The sequence below is a fragment of the Ursus maritimus genome, unplaced genomic scaffold (assembly GCF_017311325.1).
Source record: "Ursus maritimus isolate PB19 unplaced genomic scaffold, ASM1731132v1 scaffold_34, whole genome shotgun sequence".
Taxonomy (NCBI): domain Eukaryota; kingdom Metazoa; phylum Chordata; class Mammalia; order Carnivora; family Ursidae; genus Ursus; species Ursus maritimus.
This window is the reverse complement of record NW_024426008.1, coordinates 5,796,669-5,809,747: the sequence shown is the minus strand read 5'-3', so window position 1 is coordinate 5,809,747 and position 13,079 is coordinate 5,796,669. Positions and strand designations below refer to the sequence as shown.

General features: G+C 39.4%; 1 protein-coding gene across 7 annotated transcripts; it reads right to left on the bottom strand.

Annotated features, from left to right (window-relative positions):
• Window positions 1–708: 708 nt before the first annotated feature.
• Window positions 709–13,033, bottom strand: HNRNPK (heterogeneous nuclear ribonucleoprotein K). Of its 7 annotated transcripts, none has more exons than XM_008695803.2 (17): window positions 12,895–13,033; window positions 10,820–10,896; window positions 10,627–10,711; window positions 10,119–10,216; window positions 9,392–9,448; window positions 7,909–7,952; window positions 6,962–7,034; window positions 6,342–6,413; window positions 5,726–5,839; window positions 5,267–5,395; window positions 4,352–4,659; window positions 4,168–4,222; window positions 3,797–3,880; window positions 3,519–3,534; window positions 3,359–3,441; window positions 2,793–2,962; window positions 709–2,076 (listed from the first exon to the last, which is right to left on the bottom strand). In XM_008695803.2, exons 3-17 carry the CDS (start codon window positions 10,682–10,684, stop codon window positions 2,043–2,045), a joined length of 1,395 nt encoding a protein of 464 aa, XP_008694025.1. In that variant the 5' UTR covers window positions 10,685–10,711; window positions 10,820–10,896; window positions 12,895–13,033; the 3' UTR covers window positions 709–2,042. The 7 variants fall into 7 exon arrangements, with proteins under 7 accessions (XP_008694025.1, XP_008694028.1, XP_040476131.1 ...); XM_008695806.2 differs by having other exon boundaries at window positions 709–2,016; XM_040620197.1 differs by lacking the exon at window positions 12,895–13,033 and adding an exon at window positions 12,537–12,641.
• Window positions 13,034–13,079: the final 46 nt, after the last annotated feature.

Here is a 13,079-nt window from a genome sequence, read left to right as displayed (position 1 = left end):
AAAGGCTCTTATCAACAGCCATAGGCTATACTACCCTAAACCGCTCCAGCTCACCTATACTTAAGACACCCATGGGGGATGCTTAAGTTCCACTCGTGTGGCAATGCAGACTTATTTCTCCTTTTGGGAAACTATACCACAGGTAGCACTTAACAGTTTTAAGTAATTTGTGACAATTTATTTCACTTATCAAGAGAACACTCAATTTCTCTCCCTAAACTAAAAGGGGAGTTTCACCAAAATCCTGCCTTAATGAGGCTTGCATGCATGTACTACTTATGTATGTTCCAGAAAAACTACCTACTTCATCTTCTATTACATGCAAGTCTTTTTCCTAAACTTAAAAAAAGCAGAATTGCATTAACTATTTTCCATACAACTGAGCTGTTCTCATGCTTTCTAGACAAGCTGGAAGTTAACAGAAATTTTTGGAACTTACGAGCCAGGAACCATACTCTGCAGTTGTTACATGTATCAGTCATGATTTTCAAACACTGAACTAGAGCTATCTTAAAGATAACCTAAGAAACCTAAAACTCCTCATAGGTAATGTGAAAATAAGTCTTATTAAAGAAATGGGTAATGACTCCAGCTCTTATCATGCTAGACCTCCCCCTTTAACAAATGAAGAGCTTTAAGGTTGGGATTTTATATTTACCACCCCTACCAGATTCATAAATTCTAGAAACACACTTCACACGAAGAAAATGTAATTTAAGATTACTGTATTTCCTTACAAGAGGAACGTTTGAACAAATTTTACAGGTAGTCAGTCAACCCTTGTTCAAGTTGGGCACACATCAAATCTAGCATTATGGGAGTTTCATTTATTTGGAAGTGAACTTTTAACTATCAATACAAATGCCAAGATACTACACAAAACATCCACAGGAACTTTTTTCATCGTTTTTTTTTTTTTGAATTGTTCACAAACATTTCCTACATAATCCAACATACAACAGAGAAATGGTACATCTTTTTCCTTCAATTTGCATACAATGGAAAAACAAGAATATATATATATTTTACAAAGTTTAACTAATAGACACTAGCAGGCCGACAGTTTGTCTATAGGTGAGAAATTATCTAATAAAAAATAATAAGAATTTATTTAGCATCAGTCACTTCCATAACCAAATATTATTCTGATTAATAAAACTTGCTGCCATTAGGCTTCTGGCATATCCTTATATCATTACTCAATTTGTAGTACTGCTCCCCACCTTGGCTCTCCTTCACAATTACTAACATAGAAAACTGTTGCAGAGTAGGGGCAAGCATTGCAAACAAAAATATCCCCAGCTTATTATAAGCATAAATGTATGTGACGGAATTTCTTCCCAAGCAATGGACTTTCAAATCATCAAGAAATCACCAGAATAGAATTTGCCAAGATATTATGCCTATGTCCAAGAAGAGATGCATTTATTTATATCCAACAGAGGAGCTGAAAATCAAACTTAGTGTTTAGTTTGGGGTGGGTTGGGGAATCCAGCCATTTGAAAAATGACTGTCTTAAAAAAAAAATGACCACCAAAAATAGGTTCACTAAATTTATTTTAAAAATCATAAAACGTTTCTTACAAAAGAGCATTACATTCTGCACACTGCTCTGAATAGATGCCAGGGACAAATGGACTATTGTTACTTTTCCTCCCTGTCCCACCCCCCCAAAATGTTACAGTGACCACAAAGCAAAGTGTTCACAATAATTACATGGGGGGAATTTTTTTCTTTTAAACCACCAATGAACAAAAATTAAAATTCACTCACTCTGCTGCTGTTTCAAAATTTCAATGTTAGTTTTTGCACGCCCTTCCCCCCCCCACCCTGTTTGTAAGAACTAAAACATTACATCTGGTGAACAGCAAAGATTTCACTACACCTCAAATGCAGAACACCTATGAAGCAGAGGAATGTTGGCTTTTTAAACAGAAGCAGATAAAAAAAAAAAGATGCAGGACTCCTTCAGTTCTTCACTAGTCTTAGAAAAACTTTCCAGAATACTGCTTCACACTATAAAAAAGAAAAAATATCTTGCATTAGAATCCTTCAACATCTGCATACTGCTTCACACTATAAAAGAAAAGAAAAAAAAGTACGAATTAGAATTTTTGTTCGTAACATCTTAATCAACATTAAGACAATTTCAATGCTAAATTAAAATGATAAACTTGTCCATTACAATTAGAAGAATTAAAACATTAGCAATTACAAAATTAGAGCAATGTAAAATTCAAGAAAAATGATTAATAGTAAATCAGACATTAGTAGAGCAGAATTAGGAAAATGAAATTAAAAGTTGTTAATACTTGGTAGAAAAGACAAAGAAATGCCAGTAAGGTGTGAAATGCTGCATTTTACAGCACCAATCATTTGTCCTGTAGAGGCATGGCCTGTGCCATATGGCAGACTGTGATTTGTTGTCGATTTAGTTATCTAAAAACAACAAAATCACTAGTCTTCCACACAGAACTAGACCAACATCCACTGAATCTTCTATATTTTCTACAGGCTCTGTATAATTTATAACAAGTGGTTTTGGCAGCAGTTTTCACCAGAGAAATGAGAAGTTTGCTTGGTTAAGGCTTCTTCCAGCAAGATTAGTATTGAATGTCTTCGTTTTTAGTAAGAAAGCAGAAGAAAATTAAAGCAAAGCTATTAGGATGTTTAGAAGTTAGGTCCCCAAAAGGTTGAGACACCATGGCTTCTAAAAGAAAAATCAATTGAGAAGGAAAGCTTTTTAAAGTTTTAGTATGGGTACGCTAACATAAAGCTAAACTCAAACTGACCTGTTCTGCAGCAAATACTGTGCATTCTGTATCTGGTCCTGTGTTCCTGTAATGGTAATGATCCGATCTTCAGACCCTTCTAGAGGCTCATCAATTTTGATCGAAGCTCCTGACTCATGACGGATTTGTTTAATCCGCTGACCACCTTTGCCAATAATAGATCCAGCCAACTGAAAAAAAAAATAGAAACAAGTGTTTATGATATACTTTAATTAAGCATATTACCAGTATTTTCAATGAATGTCGAGTGTTAACACTGCACAGTTCATTCTAGGATTAGTTAAAGACCTCTAAACCTGTCAAGGTTTGAACTAAAATGCGTTTACACGGGAGATCAACATTTCCTTCAATAAACAAATCAAGGGCTCAAAACCGTCTGCTTTTAAAAACAGTACAAGACTCAAACCAGAGAGAAAGACACCTTGCTGAAGTCTGTAAAACACAATTTTAACCCTAAGATTCAGTACTTCATGATCTTTTATTAAAAATCAGGGAATTTAAAGAAAATGATTCATTAAATGTTCCTTGTTACGTTACAAAAACGTAAAAATTTAAAGAATACTTACATCTTTGGGAATAGTTACTTGTGTAGTAATAATAGGTCCACCAAGATCACCATATGAGCCACGACCCCCTGCATAGGAATAATCTGATTTAAATAATGAGCATTAAGTTCATTTAGAAAGCATGAAATAATGTTTTGATTTCACAAAGGAAAAAACTTACCATATCCGGAGCCACCCTAAAAATGGAAAGAAAAAATAAAAAATTACTTTGCCTTCAGAACTATTCTTCGGGTATTTTAATATTCCTAAAACCTTAGTTTAGGAAACTAAAGTCCTCCCATATTTTCCCTAGTATGTTTCAGAAGACAATCCTTGGGGAAAGGAAACCCTTCAGGTACATAGCACAGGAGCAAAAACATTACAAGAGGGGAAGTAAAACACTGGCAAACAGAAACACATTTTAAATTATTACTGATACAAACATCCATGATACTCAACCTGTGGTTCATAAGCCATCTGCCACTCTGATGGGCTCCATGTATCTATTGCAGAGTCCCAAGTTTCATCAGCGCTGAAACCAACCTGTGTCAGACATAGAACTATTAACATAGAGCTACCATTTTTATATGCCTGATTTCTAATTTGTGTCACTAAAATATGTATTATTGGCAGCACATATTCTCCAGAAACAAAAATAGCTAAACAAAGTCTTGATATTCCAGAAAACAACCAAAATTGATTTAACTACTCATCTAAGAAGTCCATTTGTGAAGCAGGTTTCTAATTAATCATCTTCAACAAAATGTCAACTATGTGACTTTAAGACCCCTAGAAACCCATATATATGTTGATAAATGAAGAGTTCTTACCATGCCATCGTAGCGGTCTCCAGGTCTTCCTCTTCTGTCATAGGCCATTAGATCTCTGCAAGCATAGTACTTGTTGTAATCTTAGTTTGCTTACATGTCACACACACCAAATAAAAATCTACCCTATCTGCCCATAAAATGAAGCCTCCTACAGATTAGCAATGTGTGAATGGAAGAAACTTACCCTCCTCTAGGTGGTGGTGGTGGAGGAAGAGGAAGATTCCGAGCTCTGCTACCACCCCGGCCACCTCGTCCGGGAGGAGGTGGAGGAGGTCCCCGACGAGGGCTCATATCGTCATAATCTCTTCTAGATGGAGGCATAGGACGTCCACCCCGACCTGGAGGCATTCTGTCAAAACCACCTCTTCCCCGCATGGGAAATCCCACAGGGCGTCCACGGCGGTCATCAAACATCATTGTAAAACCACCATAATCGTAGGTTTCATCGTAAAAATTGGGATCATAAGGCTGTGCACGTCCTTTGATTGGAGACTAAAACAAAAATACAGCAACGTTACAGGCTGAACAAAAAGAGCCTTGTTTCATACCAAATATTAACAAGCCAAACGTTTCAAATCCTTTTATTTCTCCTGGGAGGTACTGGTTACAGGGAAAGGAATGCAGGCAAAGATTAATAGTAGGAAGGAAAGAATTAAAAAAAAAACAACAGTATTTCAGGTGAGTCCTAAACAAAATTTTAACAGCCTGCTTTTATTGTTCCCTTAAGAGACGACAAACCGTGTTCATACATTTCACAATGGGGTCTGTAAAGAACAAAGTAACCATCTCAAGGACTGAGGGAATCAGTATCTTAGGTAAGCCTGTTAACTCACGCTGAAGCACATCAGTTGGGAAGCTGTGCAATGGTGGTACTATAGAAAACTACAGAAACTTCATTTTTGAAGGACCAAAGGCTATTAAAAAATCCTCGTCAATGATCAAATGACCACTCTCCCAAAGAATTTTTCAACTAAAGTGACAGTTAACAAATTCACTAAATAGTAAGAACAAAACCAATTTGTCTTAACACTGTGAAACTAAGTCAGAATAAAACATTTGTTTCACAAAATTAAACGTAAATAAAATATTCTGAAAGTACCTCTGATATAAGATCAAGGATGATCTTGATGCACTCTACCACCCTATCAGGTTTTCCTCCAATAAGAACGACTCTGTCAGTGGAATGAGGACAGCATTCCTGGAAAAGCTTGATTGTTGTCTGTGTGTTCTGTGGTAAGTTTACAAAAAAGGGAAAGCGTTAAATCAGGAAGAAAAAAAATGTGGTTTCCTGGGTTCAGAAAAATTTACATTCACATTCAGGAACACCCCCCACCAATATAAAAACCCTGTTAGTAACTTTGCCATGGTATTGGCGGAAGAACTTGTCCTAGCATGTCCAGGCCTTTCTGCTGTGTTTTAAAAGTGAACTAGATAAACACAGAAGTGATAAGGAATTTTAGGGAGCGAACTCAAAAGGGGGAAGGAGAGAAGCCCACTGACCCAGCCCTATATGAAACACTATTCCCTAGTAATATGGCAAGAAAACAACTGCTTTTACCTCTCGAAGTTCTTTGATTTTAGCACCTTTGACCCCAATAATTCCTCCTGCCAGACTCTGATGAATCAACAGTCTCAACTCGCAGTCAAAGTCACTTCCTTTATAGTGTTGGTACTGCAGAGGGAGAATTAGAAGATTTTAGTCCCAAATCAAGGAATCCCCAATAATACACACTTATCTGCTATAAGCATGACAATATACTGTTGCAGTGAGCAACCTGAATTTATATTTCAATAACTTTACCAGTTATGTGCTTATTATCCTCAATAGCCAGGCCCAAAAAGGACATTCTGCACCACCTTAAAAAACTATTTTATTTTCAGGTCCTGCAACACCATACCCACACTGCAGCCATTTAGCATGTCGCTGTTACCACAAAATTATTATTAACATTCAAATAACACCATAATAAAAATGACTGCAAAGCACTTTGCAAATGTAGTTAATTCCCACTGCAGCATGGAGCAGGGTCAACAGTGAGTTGTAAGACCATTCACTTATCATGTTTTTAAGCCTTTTTCTATAGAGACGGGAAAAGTACGCTATGTTAAAAATAAAATTGATCCTATGGGCCAGGCTCCATACTTCAGTGGGGTTCAATGGCACTATGACATACATTTAAGCATTCCACAGCATCAGATTCGAGCGGGAGCTGGCTGGTTGCAGTGGGTGATGGCAACTGCAGGCCCTGAAAGTAGAAAAATAAGAGTAATAGGTTAAGTGTCTAGTGTGATCAGGCTATTGTCGCATATATTGGTAAAGCTACTACAACATATTTCATATCTATACCATTAAATGAAAAATTGCTTATCTACTCTTAAGAATCAAAGTGTAACCTCTTCCTATATACCCAGTAAATACATGATTACACAGAATTAAAAAAACCCTTGAACTAGATCATAATTCTTTTCAACAGTCCCACAATCAATGTTCTAATTAAAAAAATACCTCCCCTGTAACCACAGCCCATAAAATACATGCTAAACCCATGTGCATGACCACAGGTAGTTCATATTTACTCTGGAGTGGCCAGACATTCAAAAAAATTTTTTCAGATTACATTTTAAAACAAACAATGTAGACTAGTAACTGTGCAATTATGTAGTATATGATGTTACTGCTACTAACTGTTATAGCCACTGTCTCTCCACTGCCCCCATTAAGCCCCAATAAAACACTTCAACAATCCCCCCTCAATTGCCAAATACATTAAAAACAACAAAAAAAAGAGCCTACCTCTTCCAAGGTAGGGATGATTTTCTTCAGAATTTCTCCAATTGTTTCAATATCAGCACTGATACTCAATATGCTGTCAAACATCACAAATACCAGATAGTACAAAAAAGGTGGAAAAGAAAAATGAGTTTTGTGTTCATCACCAGTAGTCATACAAACTTTTACAGAGAAGTAACAATTATTTAATCTCCCCATTTAAAGTAGCCTATTTATAGATTTTTCACATGCATTTTGTTTTATGCCCAATACAGACATGATAACAATATTAGGAGACTTGCAGAGAGACAGAGAGAATGGGCTCTTGGAAGGGCTCAGATTAAGTGGGCAATAAACTGACCAGAACTGAAGCAGAGTTGAATATTTATGTTCCCCGCCACCACTAAGTTAATTAAGGATACCCTCGCTGTTACATTGGTAAAACTGGCACACCTTCTCTTAGGCAAAAGTGGGGGAATATGCAAGTGGTGAACATTATATTTGGAGTAAGGTTATGGATACCAGTTAGAAATTAGATCACTAATGGGCTCTGCAAGAAAACAAATACAAATGCGAGACAAAACAAAGACAACACAAATGAGAAGTGAAGGAAAGTGAACCAGAGTTAGCATTTCATCAGAAAAAATTATGAACAGGCAATGTTGGGAAGCAAGGTGGGCCACAAAGACAGAGCGAGAGACTATTTTGGTAACAATTTGATTTACAATGCAGCAAATATGCAACACTTGAAGCTGTGCTCCTTCCATCGAAATAAAATTAGTGGATCGTTTGGGTGGGCAACTCACGGTAAAAGTTCAGTGACAAAAAGACTTAATGGGGAAAATAAGACAGAAACTTGAAAAACAATACACCGTCTAAAGGGGATACTATTTAATTATATAAAAGGCAGGTAATAAAATACATTTCTCTCTTTCTAATCAGGCAGTGAGGCATAAACTGTTGGGACATACCGCTCGGGGCCACTGCTGTCTGGGACTGAAACACTGGCATTGTACTGCATTGGTCATTGGCGTTCGTGGATGTTGGCATTGGGCATGGGCATTCAATCAGAAGTTGTCAAGTATGGTACCCGTTTGGCAACGAGCACATTTTTGGGCATAGCCAACCAGGGTTTTCACATGGGCGTTCAGGGGCGGATGGGCCAACGTCATGGTGGGCAACGCAGGGGTAAGTCGATCCAGTACATGGGCAACGGAGATATATGGCCAAAAAAACAAGGAGAGGGAAAAGGGGGAAAAGCAATAAATTTTAATTTAATACAAACTATACTCATACTCTCAATTAATGAAACAAGCTTAAGTTGTTCTGAAGACTAACACAATAATGGACTTCTCTATATCTGACTGTGGCTTAACATTTAAGGACCTTAAATGATGGTACTAGCTATTTTTTTTTTTTTTTTAAAAACAAACGATGTTTCAGTAGCAGGCTGGCTCATGAGGGTAGACACAAAACCTGTCATGACTCAGTTTACTGAAATTCTTGAGGAAATGGGGAAATAACCCAGATAATTATATAGAACATCTGGATTAAGAGGAGAGAGGTTTATAAAAGACAAAACAAAAATTCCCACACCACCAAAAACCCTAACTCTTAAAAGACCAGTTTGGTTTCCTGGAGGTTTAAAACGCATTCCTAGATCCTAGCAGGCAAGTAAAATTTAAAACAAAATTTCAAGTTCAGTTTACAAGAGGAACATACAAAGATCTGCGACCAAGAGAGAAATGAAATACTATCAAATAAGTATTCAACACAAAGTTATTTGCCTCAACTATAGCAAGGAAAACATTAAAAGAGTGTGTACACTACGAGAAAAAAATTTAGGAATTTTGGTGTAGCCAAGTCCTAGAAATATGCTCACTTCGGTGATAGCAACATTTAATGTGTCTAATCACAAGAGTCAACCCACTATAAAATATGAAGACTCCAACAATCATTGGCACTGACAAATGGTTTCCCAATTATTAAGTGTCTACTCTATTTTTTACCCGTATTTAAATCATGCAACCTCAACATTAATCTGTGCTCCATGTGCAAGCTGTTAAACAGATGGACGATTAAAAAAGGAAATAAAAATTTGAGTTTAATCAGCCACCTGCAATGGTTTTGAAATACTGTAATTGATTCACACACAGTAAATGGTGCAATTAAGGGTTTTTACACTGTTATTTTCTAATTAAAATGTTATCTTGAAGTGAATAATTTGGTGGAAAGTTATCAGAAAGTGAAGAGGTTTGATACAGACCCTCCCCTCCCCAAACTCAATCTGGGCTTTGTTAAATCAGGAATGGCAAACCTTGAAATCATCTATGTAATCAATTATTACAAATGGCTTGTATCTAGGCTATTAAATGATTTCTATGATGCAAAATCTTTCTACACACACATAAACTGAAGCTGCTCGTGTAGTAGTTTAAACTCTTTAATACTTACGTCTGTACGGAGAGCCTTAATATTCTTGCCTCCTTTTCCAATCACTGCCCCAGCATTCTGGAGGAGATAAAGATAAAAAGATAAGCAGCTTACTTTTCTTCTTCCTTACGTCAATGTCTTCCTATGCTCTTAAACTGTAGCAAAAACCGCCCAAAACCAGAAACCTCTCTTTTTAGTCATAGAGTTGAAAATCTATCAGAGATAACAAACTCAAAATGATCAGGTTAAAAAAACAATCAATCACAAGTGGTCTGTGCTTTGGGGGCTAAACATTCAAACAGCTTTGGAATATTCAGCATGCCAGGAAGTACATGGAGCATGAAAGTCAAGCACTGATTAATTTTACAGTTTCCTTCTGGGAGACAATTTAAACGTATCAGGTACCTTCACCTTGTGACATGCAGTAATATCAATCAAGTTAAGCAGCCAACTAGGATGTTTTCCCCACAATGCAATCAAGGTATAAACTTTAGCCCATCAATGCTTTAAGCATCACCTACACCCTTTCTGCTACTTTGACCTGTATGCCTCACTAAATTAAGTGCTTTTGTTTTGTTATCTAAATAACGTGGTCTACAAATGTGTTTAGAAAAAGCCACACACATCTTTTATATTCTTCAATCTGTAGGGCTTAGAATGCTTCCCAGAGGGCCAAACCAGAACTTATTTTTAATTTCTACTTTAAGCTAAGAACCACTTTCAAATTTTCAAGAATATAAATTTATACCTTGCTCTGAAGCAAAATGCGTAATTCAACCATCTCATCAGTGTTTCTAGATCTTTTAAAAGCTTGTTCCTCTTCCATATCTTCCGCAGGACGTTTACCTAGAAATTAACAGTTCAGATTTCAAAGAAAGCACCAGTTATCAACAAGAAAAAGCACCTTTAATTCAATTACATTTTAGTTTCAACCCACAGGTCAGAGAAAGCAGCTCCACTCTGTTTGGAGATTTGTTGCTAACTCAATCAAAGCATGTTCCCTTCCAATAACACTTTCTAAACACAAAACAATATGACAAAATACTTCAAAGGACTGAAGTTACAAAATGCAAAGAAAGGTATTTTTATTGTCTCTATCTTAAGTTTAGAGTCACCAACGTTAAGTGACAAGTACATCTAGTTAATAAATAAAAGTGGAGAGAAAACTAACAGGGATGTCACACCAAACAGTTCTAAATAATGAAACTAAGAGAATGGAAAATCCAAAAATTGTTAAAATTAAAATGTCTTCTCACCAAATTCACCATTGGTTTCGGTGTTGGGGAAGGTTTCCTCTGGCTGTTCAGTTTCCATTTTCTTGTATCAAATGGATGCACCAATCTGTTAAAAGATAAAGAAACTAGTACATTTGGTTTACTGGAAAGTAAGCTTTGTGTCTCGCTAAATAATAAAAAAAGGCAAAGAAATGACTCTGCTTCTAGAACGTACCAGGTATTATATATCCTTGCAGAGCAGAACTGAAGTGTTCTGGGCGGGACCAACTGACACCCTAGTGCTGCAGTAGCCTATAAAAACCAACATAAATCAGTTTTGCTTTTTGGTTGCTTATTACTGAATACTAATGAACAGTGATTTGAATACAAACTGAACAGCTCTTTCTAAAACTGGGTCTAACACTCTCAAATGACTGCCTTAAGAAAAACCAAAAACCAAAGGACCCTATCTGATTTTTTGCAAAAAAGAAATCATGCAATTTTTAGCCACTGGACAGAGTCCCACCAGGATTAACTCATTGTTTTATACAACAGAGAAGACCAAACATCTGTAAGACACATACATAAGCCCAAAAGCTTTCAATTTTGTCCCTAGAGGTACACATTTATAGATGTATAAAATTAGTTTACTGGATTTTAAAATTGTGTGTGGGGGTTTTTCCCATTGGTGACTTGAAATACCATTCTCTGAAATCTCTTAAGTTTGCAAATACGAAGGCAAATTCAAGCTATATCCAACAATCACGTCAACGTACTGAAGATTAAATCTTAAAACCTTGTTCAGAAGCAGACTCCAACTGCCAATAACCGACTATTCTAACAGAGCTAATGAAGCCCTAAGACGCTAATACTACCACTACAAGAATATTGTTAGGTTAAAAGTCTATAACCTAATAATTATACCTTCAACGCCAAAGTGATGGGACTGAAAACAGCCTTTCACCAGCCCTCACAGAACTGGCAGAAAGAGGCGACAAGTGGCCCCTGGTAGGTAGAAGACGGATAGGTAGACAGCCCAGAGCTACATTTATGGCTCCCGTTCTTCCGTAACGTTTGTCGATAAACCTCTTTTAACGACTTAACTGAAACGCTATCCTCACCGCCCATCACCCAACTAAATATTGAGGTATGACAGATTTAGATAAAGGAACTTAAAGACGTCGGGCTCTACTTGTACGGAAAACGTTGCCGCGGTTCATCGCTCAGGTCCTTTAGTCACCACTCCTCAAATCGCTAACATGGGAACGACCAGACGAACGCAAACATGTCCCCCCAACCCCAGCCCCGCACGGTACCGGGGATCAGCGACACCCGAGTAACAAGAGTAGAAAAAGCCGAAGGAGAGAGCAGAAGCGCCGCGCCGCTCCTCACCAGGACCCGACAGGAAATGGCGGCCCGCGTAATGGCGACTACGTGCTACTAGGCGGAGCCGAGCGCGGACCCCCCTCCCCCACCCACCACGCGGTCCCGAGATCTCATCCCCCGCACCCTCCCCCCACCGCGGGAGAGACAAAGCAACGGAGGCAGCCTCGACCATTCCACCTCCCCCGCTCCAGCTCCAAGCCTGGGCCGAGAGGGCCCAAGTGCGGCGGAACCCACACAAAGAGCGCAGCGCCGTTCTTCACTGCCCTCGGGTCCCGCCCGCCGGCCGCTTCTCCTTCCTACACAAAGTGTCTAGTTCTGAAAACTACGAAACTACAGACCATCCTACAGGCACATGCCTCGCAATTACCCGAAGCCCGTAGCACCACAACGCGGACTGCGGATATACGCTCAGGGAAATGGCGGAGGTGGGGGGAGGGGAAACCGGGCAACGTTCCCTCTCTGAGAATCGGCCAACCACCAAGCAGCCCCCAAACACCTCCCTCAAGCGGCAATCTTGGTCTCTGACCCTCGCCCCCACGCGCCGTTCGTCCAGCCCCGCTCCTCACCGCGCGAGGCCGCCGTCTCTGTGCCGCCGCGCCGCCTCAGCCGGTCACAGCTAGACAGAGAACGAGCGCAGGCCCCCGCCGCCGGCCCCCGCCTCCCCGCGCTCTCCTACCCCGCCGCCGAGCCCAATTGGTTGCCCGGGGTTTAGCGGTGGCGCGAGGGCAAAGCGATTGGCCCAAGGCCGCGTCAATCAAAGCGCCGAAGGAGGCGACGCCACGCCTCGCGCCGGCGCCTCCCTTCAGATTGTGAGGCCGCTAAGGGCCCGAGAAAAGCCAGGCTTGAAAGAAGTCAACGCAGCCTTTAGGGAGGCCAAACCCATGCCTGAATCTATAATACCCTAGCGCCGAAAACCCCAATTACCTATAGGCCGCAAGAAAGCGGGACGTAGGCAAGACGTCGAGGTTGCAGCAGCAGAGAAACAGAGGGTAATGGCGTCTGCAGCGCTTTCGCCTGGAGCGCCCTCCTCCTTTCTCGTTCGCGCACTCACTAGCGGCAGAGGAGAGGGAGGGGGGGGGAAAACTCGCGAGAACTGAAGGCTACCCAGT

Coding starts and splice junctions, on each gene's coding strand:
- HNRNPK (XM_008695803.2), bottom strand. CDS start 10,684: ATGGAAACTGAACAGCCAGAGGAAACCTTCCCCAACACCGAAACCAAT. Junction 7,035..7,908: donor GACAGCAGTGGCCCCGAGCG/GTATGTCCCAAC, acceptor GATGTTTGACAG/CATATTGAGTATCAGTGCTG. Junction 2,963..3,358: donor AAGTAACTATTCCCAAAGAT/GTAAGTATTCTT, acceptor TTTTTTTTTCAG/TTGGCTGGATCTATTATTGG.